The sequence below is a fragment of the Amia ocellicauda genome, chromosome 4 (assembly GCF_036373705.1).
Source record: "Amia ocellicauda isolate fAmiCal2 chromosome 4, fAmiCal2.hap1, whole genome shotgun sequence".
Lineage (NCBI taxonomy): Eukaryota > Metazoa > Chordata > Actinopteri > Amiiformes > Amiidae > Amia > Amia ocellicauda.
In genome coordinates this window covers 2,516,726-2,532,394 of record NC_089853.1, presented here as the reverse complement: position 1 = coordinate 2,532,394, position 15,669 = coordinate 2,516,726, and the positions used below count along the sequence as shown (strand labels likewise).

The 15,669-nt window shown below is 39.4% G+C and overlaps 1 protein-coding gene across 6 annotated transcripts in view; it reads left to right on the top strand.

The window, feature by feature from the left end:
- Positions 1-1,051: 1,051 nt before the first annotated feature.
- Positions 1,052-15,669, top strand: part of hipk3a (homeodomain interacting protein kinase 3a) — a 54,225-nt gene continuing 39,607 nt past the window's right edge. For 5 of the 6 annotated variants that reach the window (XM_066700486.1, XM_066700483.1, XM_066700485.1 and 2 more), the window contains exons 1-2: positions 1,052-1,445; positions 11,155-12,301. In XM_066700486.1, coding sequence (XP_066556583.1) covers positions 1,370-1,445; positions 11,155-12,301 — 1,223 coding nt within the window. In that variant the 5' untranslated portion in view covers positions 1,052-1,369. The remainder of the gene's footprint in view (positions 1,446-11,154; positions 12,302-15,669) is intronic. The other variant, XM_066700487.1, reaches the window with a different exon arrangement.

Sequence of the window (15,669 nt, the reverse complement as noted above, 5' to 3'; positions counted from 1 at the left end):
GTAGTTATGTACCAACATTTCTGAGAAAATTAAGGCTTTCATTTGTCTTTCTGTATTTATATATTTACTAATTTCCCTCAACAAAAAAGGTTTAAACCTTTTCTAAAATATATTCCCAACTATTGATTCAAAAATAAATAATTAAGAGCAAACAAAAGGACTCTGGAGTAAAATGACTGTCAGAAACAGAATTAAGCTGTGTGTAGTTGTTCTGTGCAGATGAAAGGACTATTATTTTCAAGTCAGAAAGATGTGGCATAGACCTCTGCAGCTGATATCTCATCTGGGATACCCAGGCTTTACCAAACAACAAACTTGTAGTTTCCTGCAGGGGTTGAGTTTCAGTAAGTGACAACAGCATGTGAAAACACTCCAGGTGAGCAATAAAAGTGTCTGCTTAAATTGCCTTTTCTTGACATGAACAACTTGTTCAGATAGGGGAGTGTTTCTCTTCTGCAGTGCAAACCTCCTGTTTTCTTCTGTTCAGGCAGATTACCAGCAGCTCTGCGAACACATTCGGTGGTAGCTGAGCAGCTGAGAGAAAACACTGAGCCATTCTTCACCAGAACAAACAACAAGAGTTGAAGACAAGGGGGAAATATTTGTGGCTAAGAAAAGAATGCAAATAAAAATCTAACGAACTTAATTATGTGCTTTTGGTCTCTCAATAAGAGCAAACGCTTGTTTATACCAGCGTTTCATAAAACGTGCAGATTCTACAACATACTTGCTAAAAACGTTATTTTATTATATAAAAAAAGTTTTACTGATTGTTATAATCAAAATTTACAAAACAAAAGGACTACTCAATCCTACCATTGAGTTAATCAACCCTTGGAGAAACAAAGGGAGAAAAAGAAAACGTGAACTTGAATGTATGTCATTTCACAGCATACGTTCCTAAATATCTTACTGCTGTGTGCAATATCTGTCTATCTAAATCTCCCTATGCACAGAGGCTTTCATTCAGAAGCGCATAACTCCGAGCATAGGCTCGTGACGTCACCAGTAGTTCTGCGCTCGACTGCTCTGGCCTCGGCCGCGGCGCACACGCATCCTCCGCAGCTCGGAGAGACGTGTTAGACTCAGAGCAGGAGCGGGAGGATCGGCAGGGCTTGAGGGGCAGCCAGTCCCTGTTACACCGCAAAAACATGGGCTTTGCCGCTCTCGCAGCCCAGAGCAGAGCGACCTTCACCGAAAGCAGAACTCATTAGCTACACACTGGACTTGGTCTGACCCCGCTGGGTGATTTTATATGTGAGTTATTTGAAGTTTGAAATGAGGGAGGTGGTGGTTTTGTCGACAGAGAGGTCTTGTTTCCTCCTGTTGTCCAGGACAAGATGGCAGCAGTGCACACGGCAGACTGGGCATGGTATGGGTGCATTATAACTCCATAACATGTTCACCGCAGCCCCGGAGTCGACCAGCCGCGACTCTCTGTGAAGGTAAGCGCTCGTTTCTGTTTCTGGCGCCGTGTTTCCCGCACCGAGCCGCGGCGGGGAGGAGGTCAACACCGCCAACTTAGTGCCCTGTCCGGCGGTGTGGTCTCTGCCCTGCGCTGCACATCCCACTGTCTCATGGGCTCGTTGTCTATAAAACACAGCCCCTGTTTGGGGTTAGATCACTTTATTTTGTATTTGTATGGTATTTTAATTCGGTTTAACTAGGAAATATGGCTGTTATTATAGTTCTCTTAAAGTTGTAATTGTAGTTAATGAGAAAAATAATGGTTGATTTATATTAAACTCAACTGCTGTTTTAATTTCCCTTTTAAATATGAAAGTTTCCTACGTCATGGATCTGACTGCTGACATCATTTTAGTTGATAGATGTTGGTTCTTATTTCTTTGCGGTTAAATACATGTAATTTTAGGCCAGGATATTGTGTTATGTTGCTTTGAGACATAGATATTGCATAAAATGAGTACTCTGAACCAAAGATTGTTTTTCCACGGAATATATATATATATATATATATATATTCTTCGCCATGCATAACAAAACAGTACAAATAAAACAAACAAACAAGTAAAAAGTAATAATAAAGAAAGCTACAGCGGTATTATGTTATTTAGTTGTATTCACCATATAAGCGGATTGTGCATTATGATATGATAGGTAATGCAATTGCTGTGAGTGTATCGCTGCCCGTTTATTTTTAGTTCCCTCTAATTGAAGTCATTGTTTGAAACGTGTTTGGCGGATCGCAGTGGTTTTGCTTTGACCTCGGACGCTTCCTGCTGTGGACGGGTCTGTTGGTGCAGTTTTACCCGAAGAGCTACATGTAGTTCGAGCATCGTGAAGTTGATTTTGTCTTTGCTTTTACGCTTCTTTGGTTAGATTTGGTAAAAACAGATATACAAACGATTTAGTTTATCATGTATGTATTAAAACAATATTTATAATGAACGAGAACCTCCTCATGTTTGTATTTTTTTATTTCACATTTAAATGTGTTCCAGCCATTATAAAATAAGGTGTTTATACTTCAAGAGGTAATTTATGGAGATGAGTCAGATTAGAGAAATGATACAGTGTGGGATAAACAAAATCTACAAACATGGCCTTCATTTTCCTTCACGTTTTGAAGTCCTAGGATGTGACCAGTTTGATCTGCCAACACTTACAGTTAGGCATATCCTATGACTGAGTAACAATCAGATACTGATAGTTGTTTTTAAAACCTATAGAAATAAGGGGATTTTTTTAACCCACTCGGTTCTCAATGGCAGTATATGTCTGAGCGTGCTTCACATGGTGTGTGATGTGGCTGAAATAAGTCTGTGGTATAATGTGAACAGTAGATAACAAGATCTCAGTCATTATATTTCACTCAGATTGTAGGCTAGCCAATAGATTCCTCCCTTTGGCGCACTCACTCACTCACACACACACACATTCTCACTCACTCACACACACACACACTCTCACTCACACACACACACACATTCTCACTCACTCACACACACACACTCTCTCACTCAGACACACACTCACACTCTCTCACTCTCTCTCACACACACACACATTCTCACTCACTCACACACACACACTCTCTCACTCACACACACTCTCTCTCTCTCTTGCACACATTCTCACTCACTCACTCACTCACACTCTCTCACTCACACACACTCTCACTCACACACTCTCACTCACTCAGACACACACTCACACTCTCTCACTCTCTCTCACACACACACACACTCACTCACTCACTCACTCACTCACACACACACATTCTCACTCACTCACACTCTCACACTCTCACTCACTCAGACACACACTCACACTCTCTCACTCACTCTCTCTCACACACACACTCACTCACTCACTCACTCACACACACTCACACTCTCTCACTCACACACACACTCACACTCTCTCTCACTCACACACTCTCACACACACACACTCACACTCACTCACACACACACTCACACTCTCTCTCACTCACACTCTCTCACTCACACACTCTCACTCACACACACACACACTCTCACTCTCTCACTCACATACACTCTCACTCACACTCTCTCACACACTCACTCTCACTCTCACACTCTCTCACACACTCTCACTCTCACACACTCTCACTCTCACTCACACACTCTCACACACACACACACATACACACTCTCACACACACTCGCACACTCTCACACACTCACTCTCACTCTCACACACTATTTGTGGTATGCAGGATGTATTTTTGTTCAGCTCTTGCCTTTGTACTTCCTTTTTTCATAATGCTTAATAGAAAGAGGAATTCAGTTACCCAAAGCAACAGGTAACAAAAAATGACCTTAAATTAATCATTTAATGTGATTAGTGTATTTACCAAAATTAACTATCTTTTTTTAAACCTTGACATACATTCTTATGCAACCATTCACTGTGCCCTCAATAAGTCTATCTAAAATAGATTATTTTTTTTTTTTAAATATAAAGTAGTACATAGCTTGACACAAAACATTTACAATGCTATGTCCAGAAGTGCAGTAGAGAGAAGTTTTCAGAATCTACTTATCTTACCCTGCGGTGTTCATTCTCGAAGTGCCGGGATGTAATGTGTGTGAGTCAAACTAAACTTTCCTAGGGAATTACTGCTCTATGAAGGCAGACTGAAATGACTAAATTGAAAACTCACTTAAACATTTTAGTTTTCGCCCAGATCGATACCCTTAGTTTCACCATGTGGCCTTTCATAAGAGAACATTCTCCATGCGACAGGCCTGGATGGTCATTTTTATAAAGGCTTTTTTATGCCCTTCTATATTGGATTTGTTATGTCTTCCAAGATTTATTTTAACTTTCCTCAATTAAATTTTCCACAACTTGGAAAAACAATCAGTCTATACAAAGATCTACATTTATGTGTTCATTGCAGTTAAATATAATTTTAACAGGCTTAAGGGCATAAAGGTTGCTGTTTTAATTAAATTAAGTAACACGGCTGACCTAACGGTGATGTATGTGATTTGAAACAATGTGCAAAAACTCCAGATGGGTCAGAGTAATCAGGCGGTACCTGTTCTTCAGGTGGTCATCACTTTTTCTGTTAAGCCCTTGGTTATCTTGCTCTGGTTACCGTGATCCTCAGCATGTGCGTCACGTCAAGTGGCAGATGGTTTTGTCACATCATGTTTCAAGTTAAGCTGACATGTAGGAGGATCAGTTACTTAGGTATGACTAAATGTGCTGGTTCATGGCAGGGTTCCTTCCACTGTGCAGTTAAATTGGTGAACAGCATTCTGGGATGTGTTCTGGGTTCAAGAAAATTTCTCTCTGAAATTGTCCTCCTAATCTGGTTATTTGCCTGTACAGCTCAAATACATGGCAAATCACTTCATTAACTGATGCCATATTTAAAAAAATTGAATTGCACACTTAATCTGACAAAATCCAGGAAATGTAACTACAGGAATGATTGGAATCTGATTTGTTACTTATTATTTATTATTTATTTCTTGGCAGACAACCTTATCCAGGGCAACTTGCAGAACTTATATGTATAGCACTTATGGTAAATGTGTTAACCCTTATAAAATAAAAAATAATATGCTGCATTCTTCTATGTTTTGGCATTAAACCTCACTTTCCAAGACTTTTCAAGAAAACATAGAGTAACGTACATGATGTATTTCCCATAGTTTCTACTTAAGTCCCATCAAATGGTTAAATTATTCCGATCTTAAAGAGCGCTCGGGAACCTTCTTAAATCTATTTTTATTTTATTCAGTGAACCAAAATGCTATGCTAAATGCTACACTGAAATACTCAGCTATTTTACTCCACATTGCAAGTGACTTTCTCCTGTTGTTTTTTCAATTAAAAAATATATACAAAAGGACAGTGTTTCTTCTGACAAAAAAAAATCCAGTATTGTTCGCTTTTCATGTGGGTAATAATTTAATTCCCTTTTTTCTGAATGCCTTGCCAAGTTTTCTCTTCTCTTTTCAGCCCTGGGGCTGTTTGTTAAAAGTGGAATTAAAAATACTATTGTGCTGTATGCATAATTTGCTCTTAACCTCTTTTGTTGGATGTGAAATAAGCGATTACACAGTATTCCCAGAGAGCTTTTTTTAACTTCAAAACAGTTTAACTGGAACTTTCCATTCTGTTTGGGCATTCTATATAGGGAACCTTTGCACTGCAAACTCCTCAAACAGCTTTGTATTATAATGGCATTTACTGATACACTATCTGAGTGTTATCCATTTTACTCTAGGGAGGCACTGCCTGTGAGTTAGGCCTATACCTTGGAAAATACAAGCTAAGAATGAACTCGGATAGCTGTCTTATGTCATATGGTTTAACTAGAAGTCTGACATTGTCTCATTAGGATTAGAAATCATATATTTTTGTAAGTATTGATGTTGTTCATGTGCTTGTTTTCAGTATTTAAAAACTAAAGACTAAAAATAAATGAAACTCCCAGTTTTGTGCTGTCAAAGTAGAGAAAATTCCTGCAACTAGGCTGTTTAAATGGAGGGTAAGTGTAGCCTGTTTTTTCAGTTTTTTTGAAAACAGAAGAGAATTTCATAGTAAGTATTGGGAATTTCCCAACTTTCGTATCAGCTTTATTTTTCTGTGTATGCACTGGCAGAATTTCACATACGTCTAGAATTCTTTGCACCCCATTTGCACTTCTGTGCCATTTTGTGCCGAATGCTTGTGCAAGTACAAACATGGTGGAGTTTTTTTTTTTTTTTTTTCCCCTCCCTCTAGATGACACTGCTTGAGTTGTTTCTCTTTACCAGCATTTGGTCACTTGATATGAGTTTTCCATTTCTTTTCTTTTCCTTTTCATATTGATCCTCATTGGGAAAGGTCAACATCATCAAGCAATTATTTACAGCCAGTAGCCATTAAAAACAAAGCTATGAGTCATGTAATTTAATACAACAGAAGTCTCCAAACAGTGCAGCTTGGTATCAGGCTACTCGTGGTAATAGTAGCAGGGTGGCAGCTGGCACCTTGTTGGCTTAATGATATTAAAGCACCATTGAAGTTTTGCTCCTTCCACTATTATTATATACTACAAATATATTTCTGAGAGATGGTTGCCGTACAATTTTAGCCCAGAAAATTATGTTGGACAAATGCATTTATACAAATTATTTTTTAATTTATTTTTAGTCTGCCCGATTGACATGCTTTAGCAAGCATAACGTGTACAGGAGAGAATGTTAGCAATGCAGCAAAAATAGATCTGTGCAACTTGGGAACATTATCTGCATTCTAGTTGTTCATGTAGAGATATTCTGGGATTAACCACTGCTATCAGGACAGGTAAGAGATCTGTTCGCTCATCCAATAGGGAAAAAAAAAAAAAAAAAACTTCTGATATGGAGGTTACTGAAGTTTGTTTTTAAACAGTGTTTAAGAAATGGGATTCATAAAAGGAGCCTGGAGAACTGTGCAATTAACAGTTTTATTTATACCACCATTCCTTTAAGCCTTTCGCGACTTTGAGTTTCTGCAGCACAAACATACCTGCTCTTGTCACAGCAAACGAATGCCCAATGAGTGCTCAATCTTGCATTTATCAACTCAGCTTTTGAAATGTGGAATTAAAGTGAAAGAAATCGGTCTTATGCAGTGTAATGTAATGGGTATATTGTAGCCACCGAATAAGATCAACTTCAATTTTTTAATTTGCTCCTCTGGGCTTATTTGCAAACTCACACAATAATGTGCAAAGTTTCATTCAATGTTCCCCTCCCAACTCTACGTGATTGTTGTGACAGACTCCGGAAAAATGCATTCTACCCCAAAGTCATTTGAAACCGAGGCCTAAATATTTCCATATGAAATAGGCTATGTTAATTTTGCCTTGTGCTACTTTAGCAGAGAGCAGTGTTTGTGTCAACCTGCTCTATAAACAGAGGCCTTAATGGCTTGTTTAGTTAATGTTTATTCTGTGTGGGCTGCTAAGCAAACCATTAAACAAGACACCGCCTCTGACGCTGCCTGATTGTTAACAGGAGAACGGGTCCACCATGACGTTTTGTTGTTGTTTTTACAGTTTGCTTAGCTGCAATTATTTCTTGTGGATTAGTGAACAAGAAGCCTGTTAGGGATTAACTATCTGAGGCCAATGGCTGGTATTAGGAAGTATTTTTTTTTCTTCTTCTTTAAAATGGTTTTGTCTTACTGTTTATGGCCTCTGACTGTTGTAAGCAGGAGATGAGGCAATCACCGGTGGTGTTGTTCCCTGTGCAAGCAAAACATCCATCCCATTGTGAAAGCCATAATTGAAATCCTCTACTGCTAGAAAGCCAATTCTCTCAGGTTTTGGGTTTTCTATAGATCCACTGGTTTGTCCTATACCCTTTGGCTGCCTGTTTGTGCCTTTGATGTTGACAGTGCCAGCTGTGAGTGATTCATAGAGCAGGTCAGTGTTTAGTTTTGAGCGGCTCATTCACACGGAGAAGGTGGAATGCTGCACAGGGCCGTAGAAACTCCTGTTCACGTCGGTTTTAGTGTGTTTCATTAACATGGAGATTGTGAAGGTTAGGCTCCATGGAGTGTGATTTAACCATCAGCCAGCAGTCTTGTTTGATATCCATCATTTGCTGGGACCTGAACCTGTTTGAAATCAGATCACCGTTGCACACATGAGTGAAATCAGTTATTACTTTATATTTGGCTAAGGTGGATTTACCTGTGTTTTGGCATTGTAACACCCTTATTTCCTCCTTTCCCTGAGATACGAGGTACTTACAAAGTTTCATAAACAGAATGGTAGTTTCCGTACACAATAAGCTGTCTTCGTGTAGCATCAACTGTTGTTGTGGTAGCACTGCTATACGCATAATCTTTCAGTTATTTTTGGCCTGCATGCAAAGCAGCCTACGTGGTAATGAATTCTGTCCAGCTGGCAGACAAGATTTCTCTCTTTTTCTTACAATTTGTAGGGAGGGGGCAGAAGTTTTGATTTTTATACAAGGCGCCGTATGTCATTTATGTTCTGGGAAAGAACAAATTGCAACATTCAAATATACACTCGGCTAGGAATTTCTCTGTTACTGTATTTGTACAATTTATTTTTGTAAATCAAGGACTCTTGGAAATCCCAGTTCCTTTTAAGAGTTTCTCTTGGTTTAACGTGAGTTAGTTAGTTAGTTGATGAATAAGGTGAATGAATTGTCAGTGACTGCAGAATTACTTTTCCTTCTGTAGGTCTGCTTGCCAGGGTCACACCTTCCCACAGGCCCCAGCTTGTACACCGCAGTGTCGGTGGGAACCAGGTTAACTAGTAAAGTGTCTTCAAGGTCCAACAGAAATTATTCACTACTGTTATTTATTTCTTAGCAGACGCCCTTATATTAATGTTACATTAACATTTGTTTGGAACTGTGCAACTTGGTGGTTTATTACCTGCTGACATTGGTGTAACAACAAAATCAAAAAACCCATACTGTGCTTGGCAGTTGGTTTGCTCTAATAAACCTTTTGCATTAAGATACTATAGGGAAAAAAAAAAAAGCTGTAAAATTTCATTAGAACTAAGAGTTGCAAAGGGGAAATTGGCATTCTTTAGTCTCACTGTGGTCAGTGTCACATGGTTGCCTGTTGACTAGTGCAGTCTTATCTATTTCCCTTTCGCTTGTACTGCTGTTTGGGCTAGTGTGCTAGGCAGTCGAACGCGCTCACTTCCCCTGGAGAAGATGAGAAGTTTTTGACCAGCACTTAATTATGACGTTTTTTTTAAAGAGATTTGTTTTTGAAGGGAGTTATGTAGATGAAAAGACAGAAGATGGAGGGAAGTGAGAGTAAAGAGAGGTAGGTTTTTATAATATTGAATTTGGTATGATGGATGTACACTTTAGGACATGGTGGTAGGCCTTAATGTGAGGTGTTACACATAAAGTTCACATAAACTAGAGACCATATCAAGATATTTTTTTTTTTTTTATATATAATATTTAATTATGTTCTTTCTTAGATTTATTTACTGATTCCTTCATCTAGTGATTTGCAACCCAGAAACACAGGATACTGCATTTTTCTGATTGATTGCTGTTAACGGCCAGTACAGTATTAATACCTTGAATGAAAATTTTAACCAATAACAAGATTAATCAAGTAAGCTGATTTGAAATTAAAATGCAGTATGAATCTTATCAAACGTATTCTGCCAATATTGATAATGACCATATACCATAGTAAATGTTCAAAACATAGATGGCTACATTTTGATCACAATAAACATTGTATTTAAAGTTGACCACTCTTAACTAACAAATATTTTCAAGTTGAGTAGTTGACATCCACTGAATTAACTTTTAAAGAAATGTGTATTTTAAAATGGTATTTATGTTTCAGCCATTTACTAGAATTGTGGCATGCCAAAAAGAGCCCAGAACATATTTTAAAGAAGTATCTCAGAGGCACTCATTCCCCAAACTGATTCTGTAGTTTTAGCCAAAGCAACCTTTCCTAATTCTCTATTTTTTCCTTTTTATAAACCTGAAATTAAAACGGCAGTTGCCTAGAGACCCAAAAGTAGCTGCTAGGAAACTATCTGTATAAGGTCAAGTGAACCTTGGGAAATTAGTCATTTGCAGGACTTGAAATGGTGGCACAGCCTTCCATTGAAGCACATCTTTTTCCATTGACTGTGGATAGGTAATCTATTTAGCTCTTACCAAAGTCAGACTGTGGGAGTTGCCGAGCTGTACCTTGACGCATTATCAGGTCTCTGTGATGCAGTGGGGTATTAGTTGGATGATCTGAAATACACCAGAGCCTTCTTCTCAAAAGTTTTTTATAAAATGCATTTTACGTTTAAATGTCTCCATGAAACTGACCAGGTAAATCTGAAGAAATGCAACCCTTATGCAAGCTTTGTAAATTGTTTACAAATTGAGTCAGACTGGGGTAGGTGTCAATGTTGGTGTGTCCATTGTCTTGGGTATCTCTCCTATGAATCGCTGGACATGATTTCACCTATTAAAGAAACAATTAATAACTGATCAAATCAGAGTGTGATTATATATTATAAATAAAAGGAGAAAGCATTCAACCTCAAAGTTTCTCTGAAATTAGGTAAAGTCCTACAGATTCACATAGTTAGTAAGCATTTTTCCTTCCATCAAAAAGTATTTTCCCCTATGAAAATATTCAACATCTTGCATGTTGATACAGAATCCTACATTTAAAGTGACCCTGTGTTAGTGCTTAATCCATAATTGTGACAGATGTGCACTTGGCATCTTGTTCATGTCCTGTAATTTCCTGACCGTGTTCCAGTTGGTTGGGGATAAGTGATTCTCCCCCTTTTCAGTGCGTATTGTTGACCTCATGTTTTAATGAGTCCTTGTAATGTAAACTTGTGTAATCTTTATGGATTAAACTATTACAGAGTTCTTTACCCGCTGAAACTGTGTTGGAAGGCCATAAGAGAACGTTAAGAGGGGGATTATCCCTAGAAAATGTATCTTGGGAGTCCAGACTGCCTTTGTGGATCATGTATACTAGTAAACTCTGAGAGCTTAGGTCTTGCAGATATTTATTGATGTATTAATAGAAATTTTAAATGTGAAGTGTGCTGAAAATGTGTTTTACACAGGCTGGTTTAGAATTTTTAATTTTAATTGTAATATTCAGATTTCTGATTTTTTTTTTTTTCCTCCCCTTCTACAGGTATGGCCTCACAAGTCTTGGTCTACCCACCACATGTTTATCAAACCCAGACAAGTGCCTTTTGTAGTGTGAAGAAACTCAAAGTAGAGCCAAGCAGTTGTGTTTACCATGCGAGAGCCTACCCACGGACGTATTTGAATGGTCGAAACCTCGGCATCGCTAAACCGACAAACATTGTTAATTCATTTCAGACGCAAGATTTGGTGCGTGGCAAACACCACGGGCAGAACTTTTTGTTGCAAGCTGTTACCTTAAAAGCTGCACGGGAGGAGCCCAGGCCACCAGCGGCGCAGGCGCAGCAGCGGCAGCCTCTGCAGCGTGGGGGGGCACCCTTGCAGGGCACAGGCAAAGGGGGCAACAGTGGAGGAGGTGGAGCAGGAGGAGACGACGACGACGGGGGAGGTTTAAACTTGGCGGATAGCTCCCAGAGATGTGGGCTGAAACGTAAGAGCGAGGAGCTAGAGAACAGAGGTAGCACCATGCAGATTGTGGAGGAACTGTCCATGTTGCCTGCGATGTTGCAAACGAATGTGGGAAACCCGGTGGCCGTGGTGGGCGCCTCGAAGCAGAATGGCGTCGGCGGGGATGGGGACTACCAGCTGGTGCAGCACGAGGTGTTGTGCTCTATGAAGAATACGTATGAGGTCCTGGACTTTCTGGGGAGGGGGACCTTCGGTCAGGTAGTCAAGTGCTGGAAAAGGGGGACGAATGAAATAGTGGCCATTAAAATACTCAAAAACCACCCCTCGTATGCACGGCAAGGGCAGATTGAGGTGAGTATTCTCGCCCGGCTGAGCAGCGAGAACGCGGAGGAGAATAACTTGGTACGGGCTTTCGAATGCTTTCAGCACCGCAATCACACCTGCCTGGTGTTTGAGATGCTGGAGCAGAACCTGTATGACTTCTTGAAGCAGAACAAGTTCAGCCCCCTGCCCCTGAAGGTAATCCGGCCCATCCTGCAACAGGTGGCCACTGCACTGAAAAAACTGAAGAGCCTTGGCCTCATTCACGCGGACCTCAAACCGGAGAATATCATGCTGGTGGACCCTGTGCGGCAGCCGTACCGGGTGAAAGTAATAGACTTTGGATCTGCCAGCCATGTTTCGAAAGCAGTGTGTTCTACGTATTTACAGTCGCGGTACTACAGGTATGTTGACAACCTACACACACGGTGGTGGGATGGGTTGGGATTTGTAATGGTTCCATTCATCCTTTTAGTATTTTATAGGTTTTAAAACACAAATATCTGCACTTCCAGTCCCTCTTTCAAAAGTCAGGTTAATGTTACATTTAGTGATTTATGACAAAAAAAAATTCTTCCATGTTTTTTGCATTTTTTTAACAATACACGTACTTGGATTTCTGTTGCCATTCAATTTGATTTCTGCTGTGAAAGGAATGATTTTGCGTGATGTTCTAGTTCAGACTTGTTTGATTGATTGTTTGTTAACACAGACAGCAAAGCTTTGCGTCCTTTTTTCATTTCCTCTGCATTCAAACTACGGTAGCAAGTCAGTACAAAGAATCTCACATTTCCAATTAACCAATATGAGGTAGATTAATACTATACCAAAAATAATTCATATTTGAGTACTTCAGTTTGCTTTCATTACAAAACTGTGATCCCAAAATAAAGTAGGAGCTAGCTTATACATTATTGTATATATTAAATGTTGAGGCTGTGTATTTGCAACCGTATTTGATGTTTGAAACTGTGGCATTCTGAATATTACACCAGCACTGGTCATATAAACACGTTTATAGTAATGGTCTCTTTGTAATTTAAAATGTAGGTCCCTGGTCATGTGGTGCAGATTGTGATCGCGCTGACCGCAGGCCAGACGGCGGTTTACAGAGTGCATTGTGCCGACACCTTTCAGAACAGACCGATTCAGAGCAGCGTTGAGAACGTGACAGAAGCCACCGTGTAGAGAACTGGAAGGAAAAAAACAATTCAGAAGTGGAGTTCCTGTCTGCTTAAGATTTTCCACAGTTTTAAGAACTGCTGAAAACCAGAAAGTTTACTAATTGGGAATCTTACCCAGATTCTGTCTTGTATGTTTAAGTAAGGTCCTTTGTTTTATGTTAAAGATGAGATCCTCACTGTACTTCAGTATGGTCAATGAACATTTACAGTGTTTTCTCATGGTCAACCAAAGAGGTTCCCATGCAGGAGAACACGTGTCACCTTAACGAACTCTCAGTTGTTCAGTCACCCTTCAGTCACCTCCCATTCAATAGAAAGCCCGAGGTGTGCACTCTGTAGACTGGATAAGGTGGGTATGATGTAGGTTATATTACTATTGCGATGAAATGAAAAGCTGCACCTGGCAGCAGGGTTTCTATTATTGTAGTGGTCCTGTCAGTGTCTCATTTTATTAACTTTCATGTAGAAAGACCGCTGTGTGCAAGTCATCCAGCTACAAGTAATCGTAACTTGGCATGACTTTCCTGTCTGATGTATCACCCCACCGCCCCCGAAAATGTGTTACTCGATTGAAATAGGCATTTCTAATTTTACCTCGTCTAATATGTAACTGCAAGACCCAGAATGTATCTGTTGAACACTTGAATTTAAATCCCACAATGGTCTTATAAAGAAGTAATGCAATAAGTATAACACTTGTATGTAGTTTACTGTAGGAAATGGTAACTTATGTTCCTGTTCTGTTATTAATAGATTTTGAAACAGATGTTTGTATTATGTACAGAATACAGATATACTGTGCTTGGGCATGTGGGTTTAGAATAAGAAATTCTTGGTCCCCACAAATTAACTTGACAAGACTGTGTTGTTAAAGTAGTCTTGTGTCTATAACATCAGACATGGAGCTCAATTACAGAGCCTCTGCATTTATTCAGCACGTGCTCTTTCCATTAAAATATTTGTCATCAGGCTCAGTGGTCTCTTATTCTTTAGACTTGGCACAGCAGGATTACAAACACATTGGCTACAATGAGCTGTGAGGGGTGCAGACATTTCCCTGATTTGATTACATTTTTGTATTGCATGTGAAAGATTTACGTGCTATACTGGAATCTTGGCAACAGAGATGCCGCCAGTGTGCTTAAATCTGATGGGTGCCAGCATGTAAATCCAAACATCTTCTTTTGCCTCTTTTGAGATTAAACAGATTCATCTATTGTGCATGTTACTTGTTAAGTTTTCAATTCCCACCCCCCAAAGGAAACCATATGATATGTGTCATTTCAAATTCTTGAGAAGAAATAGAGCCTTTCGCTTTAAATTAAGCATTTAACTGCTTAATTAACTCTACAGTGCAATAGTGTTAATCTGAATGGATTGTGTTAATTTTATATATTGTGAACCGTGAAATTAATAGTTTTGTTCAGGAACCACATTGATTTACTTGTGTTCTAGCAGTTAAGTTAACTATTAAATATATGGAGTCTCTGCATGGCTACATTTTGTGGTTTGGGTGCCTGAGGGACTACACTATAGTACCTTTGATTTAATCCTAGCACGGACAAAAAGCACTTGGAGCCAGCCAAATCAAGGAGCCCAAAGGAAATGAAGGCAAGAACAACCCTCCGGTCATCCTGCCATACAATGTCCTGTGTGTGTGCGGCGAAACATTCCTTTCTAAAACCAGACTATACGGTCACATGAGATCCAAAAACCAAAACGGATGGAGACAAAGCATGGGCAGTCGACAACAATGGGTAACCATCATAGTCAAACTGGGGGAAATGAATGCGGGTTTCATTAGCAGTCCCCCTGCTTGCTCTCTTTTTGCTACCTCAAACCTGAACTGAGAGAATCTAAAAGGCAATAGTGTTAAAAGATGGATTTATGGATTGCTTTCCCAAGTAAAGCTGACACTCTTATGTGAATAAAAGTTGTCTTATTGAATTACAGAAAGCAAATGATGACATTAAACCTGGAGGGGAGAAAATCAATCATGAGACTTGATATAACTAACTAAACAGAGAATGGAGAACTTCATAAAGCCTCCATTTCATATCTACTGGGGAAAAAGGGATGCTTGTTAATCTAAAAGCAGTGTTTTGGAATTAAGATTTTTAAACAAAATGTTCTGTATTAATCCAAGGATTCAGTTTTCCTCTGAATGATTATAACCACATTGGGCTCTTGCTTCTGGAAGACCATTTATAATGTCAAAATAAAATTTACATTGTGTTTGAATGCCTGATACACTATCCTCCCCCAACCCAGTACTGAATATTGAGAAGGGAACATATGTAAATACTTCCCTTCCTTGACCGGCTTTTTAATTCAAAGCTACTATGCCAATGCACTCACTTATTGTAAGTGGAGATGGTTTGGTTTAGCTTGTGTTGTAGCTTTTAAATATAGAAACTATAGAAACCTTGTGCTCATGCTGCTTTCCTGCCTTTGTCTGTGTTGTCAGTGGAAATCAGAAACTGCAGCCCAGCCCAGTTTTAACATGACAAAGCCAATATAACATCCACTTCCTTGAGAGAAGTTTGAAATACACTTCTGTGATGAGCACAGTTGTTTTTCAATAACTA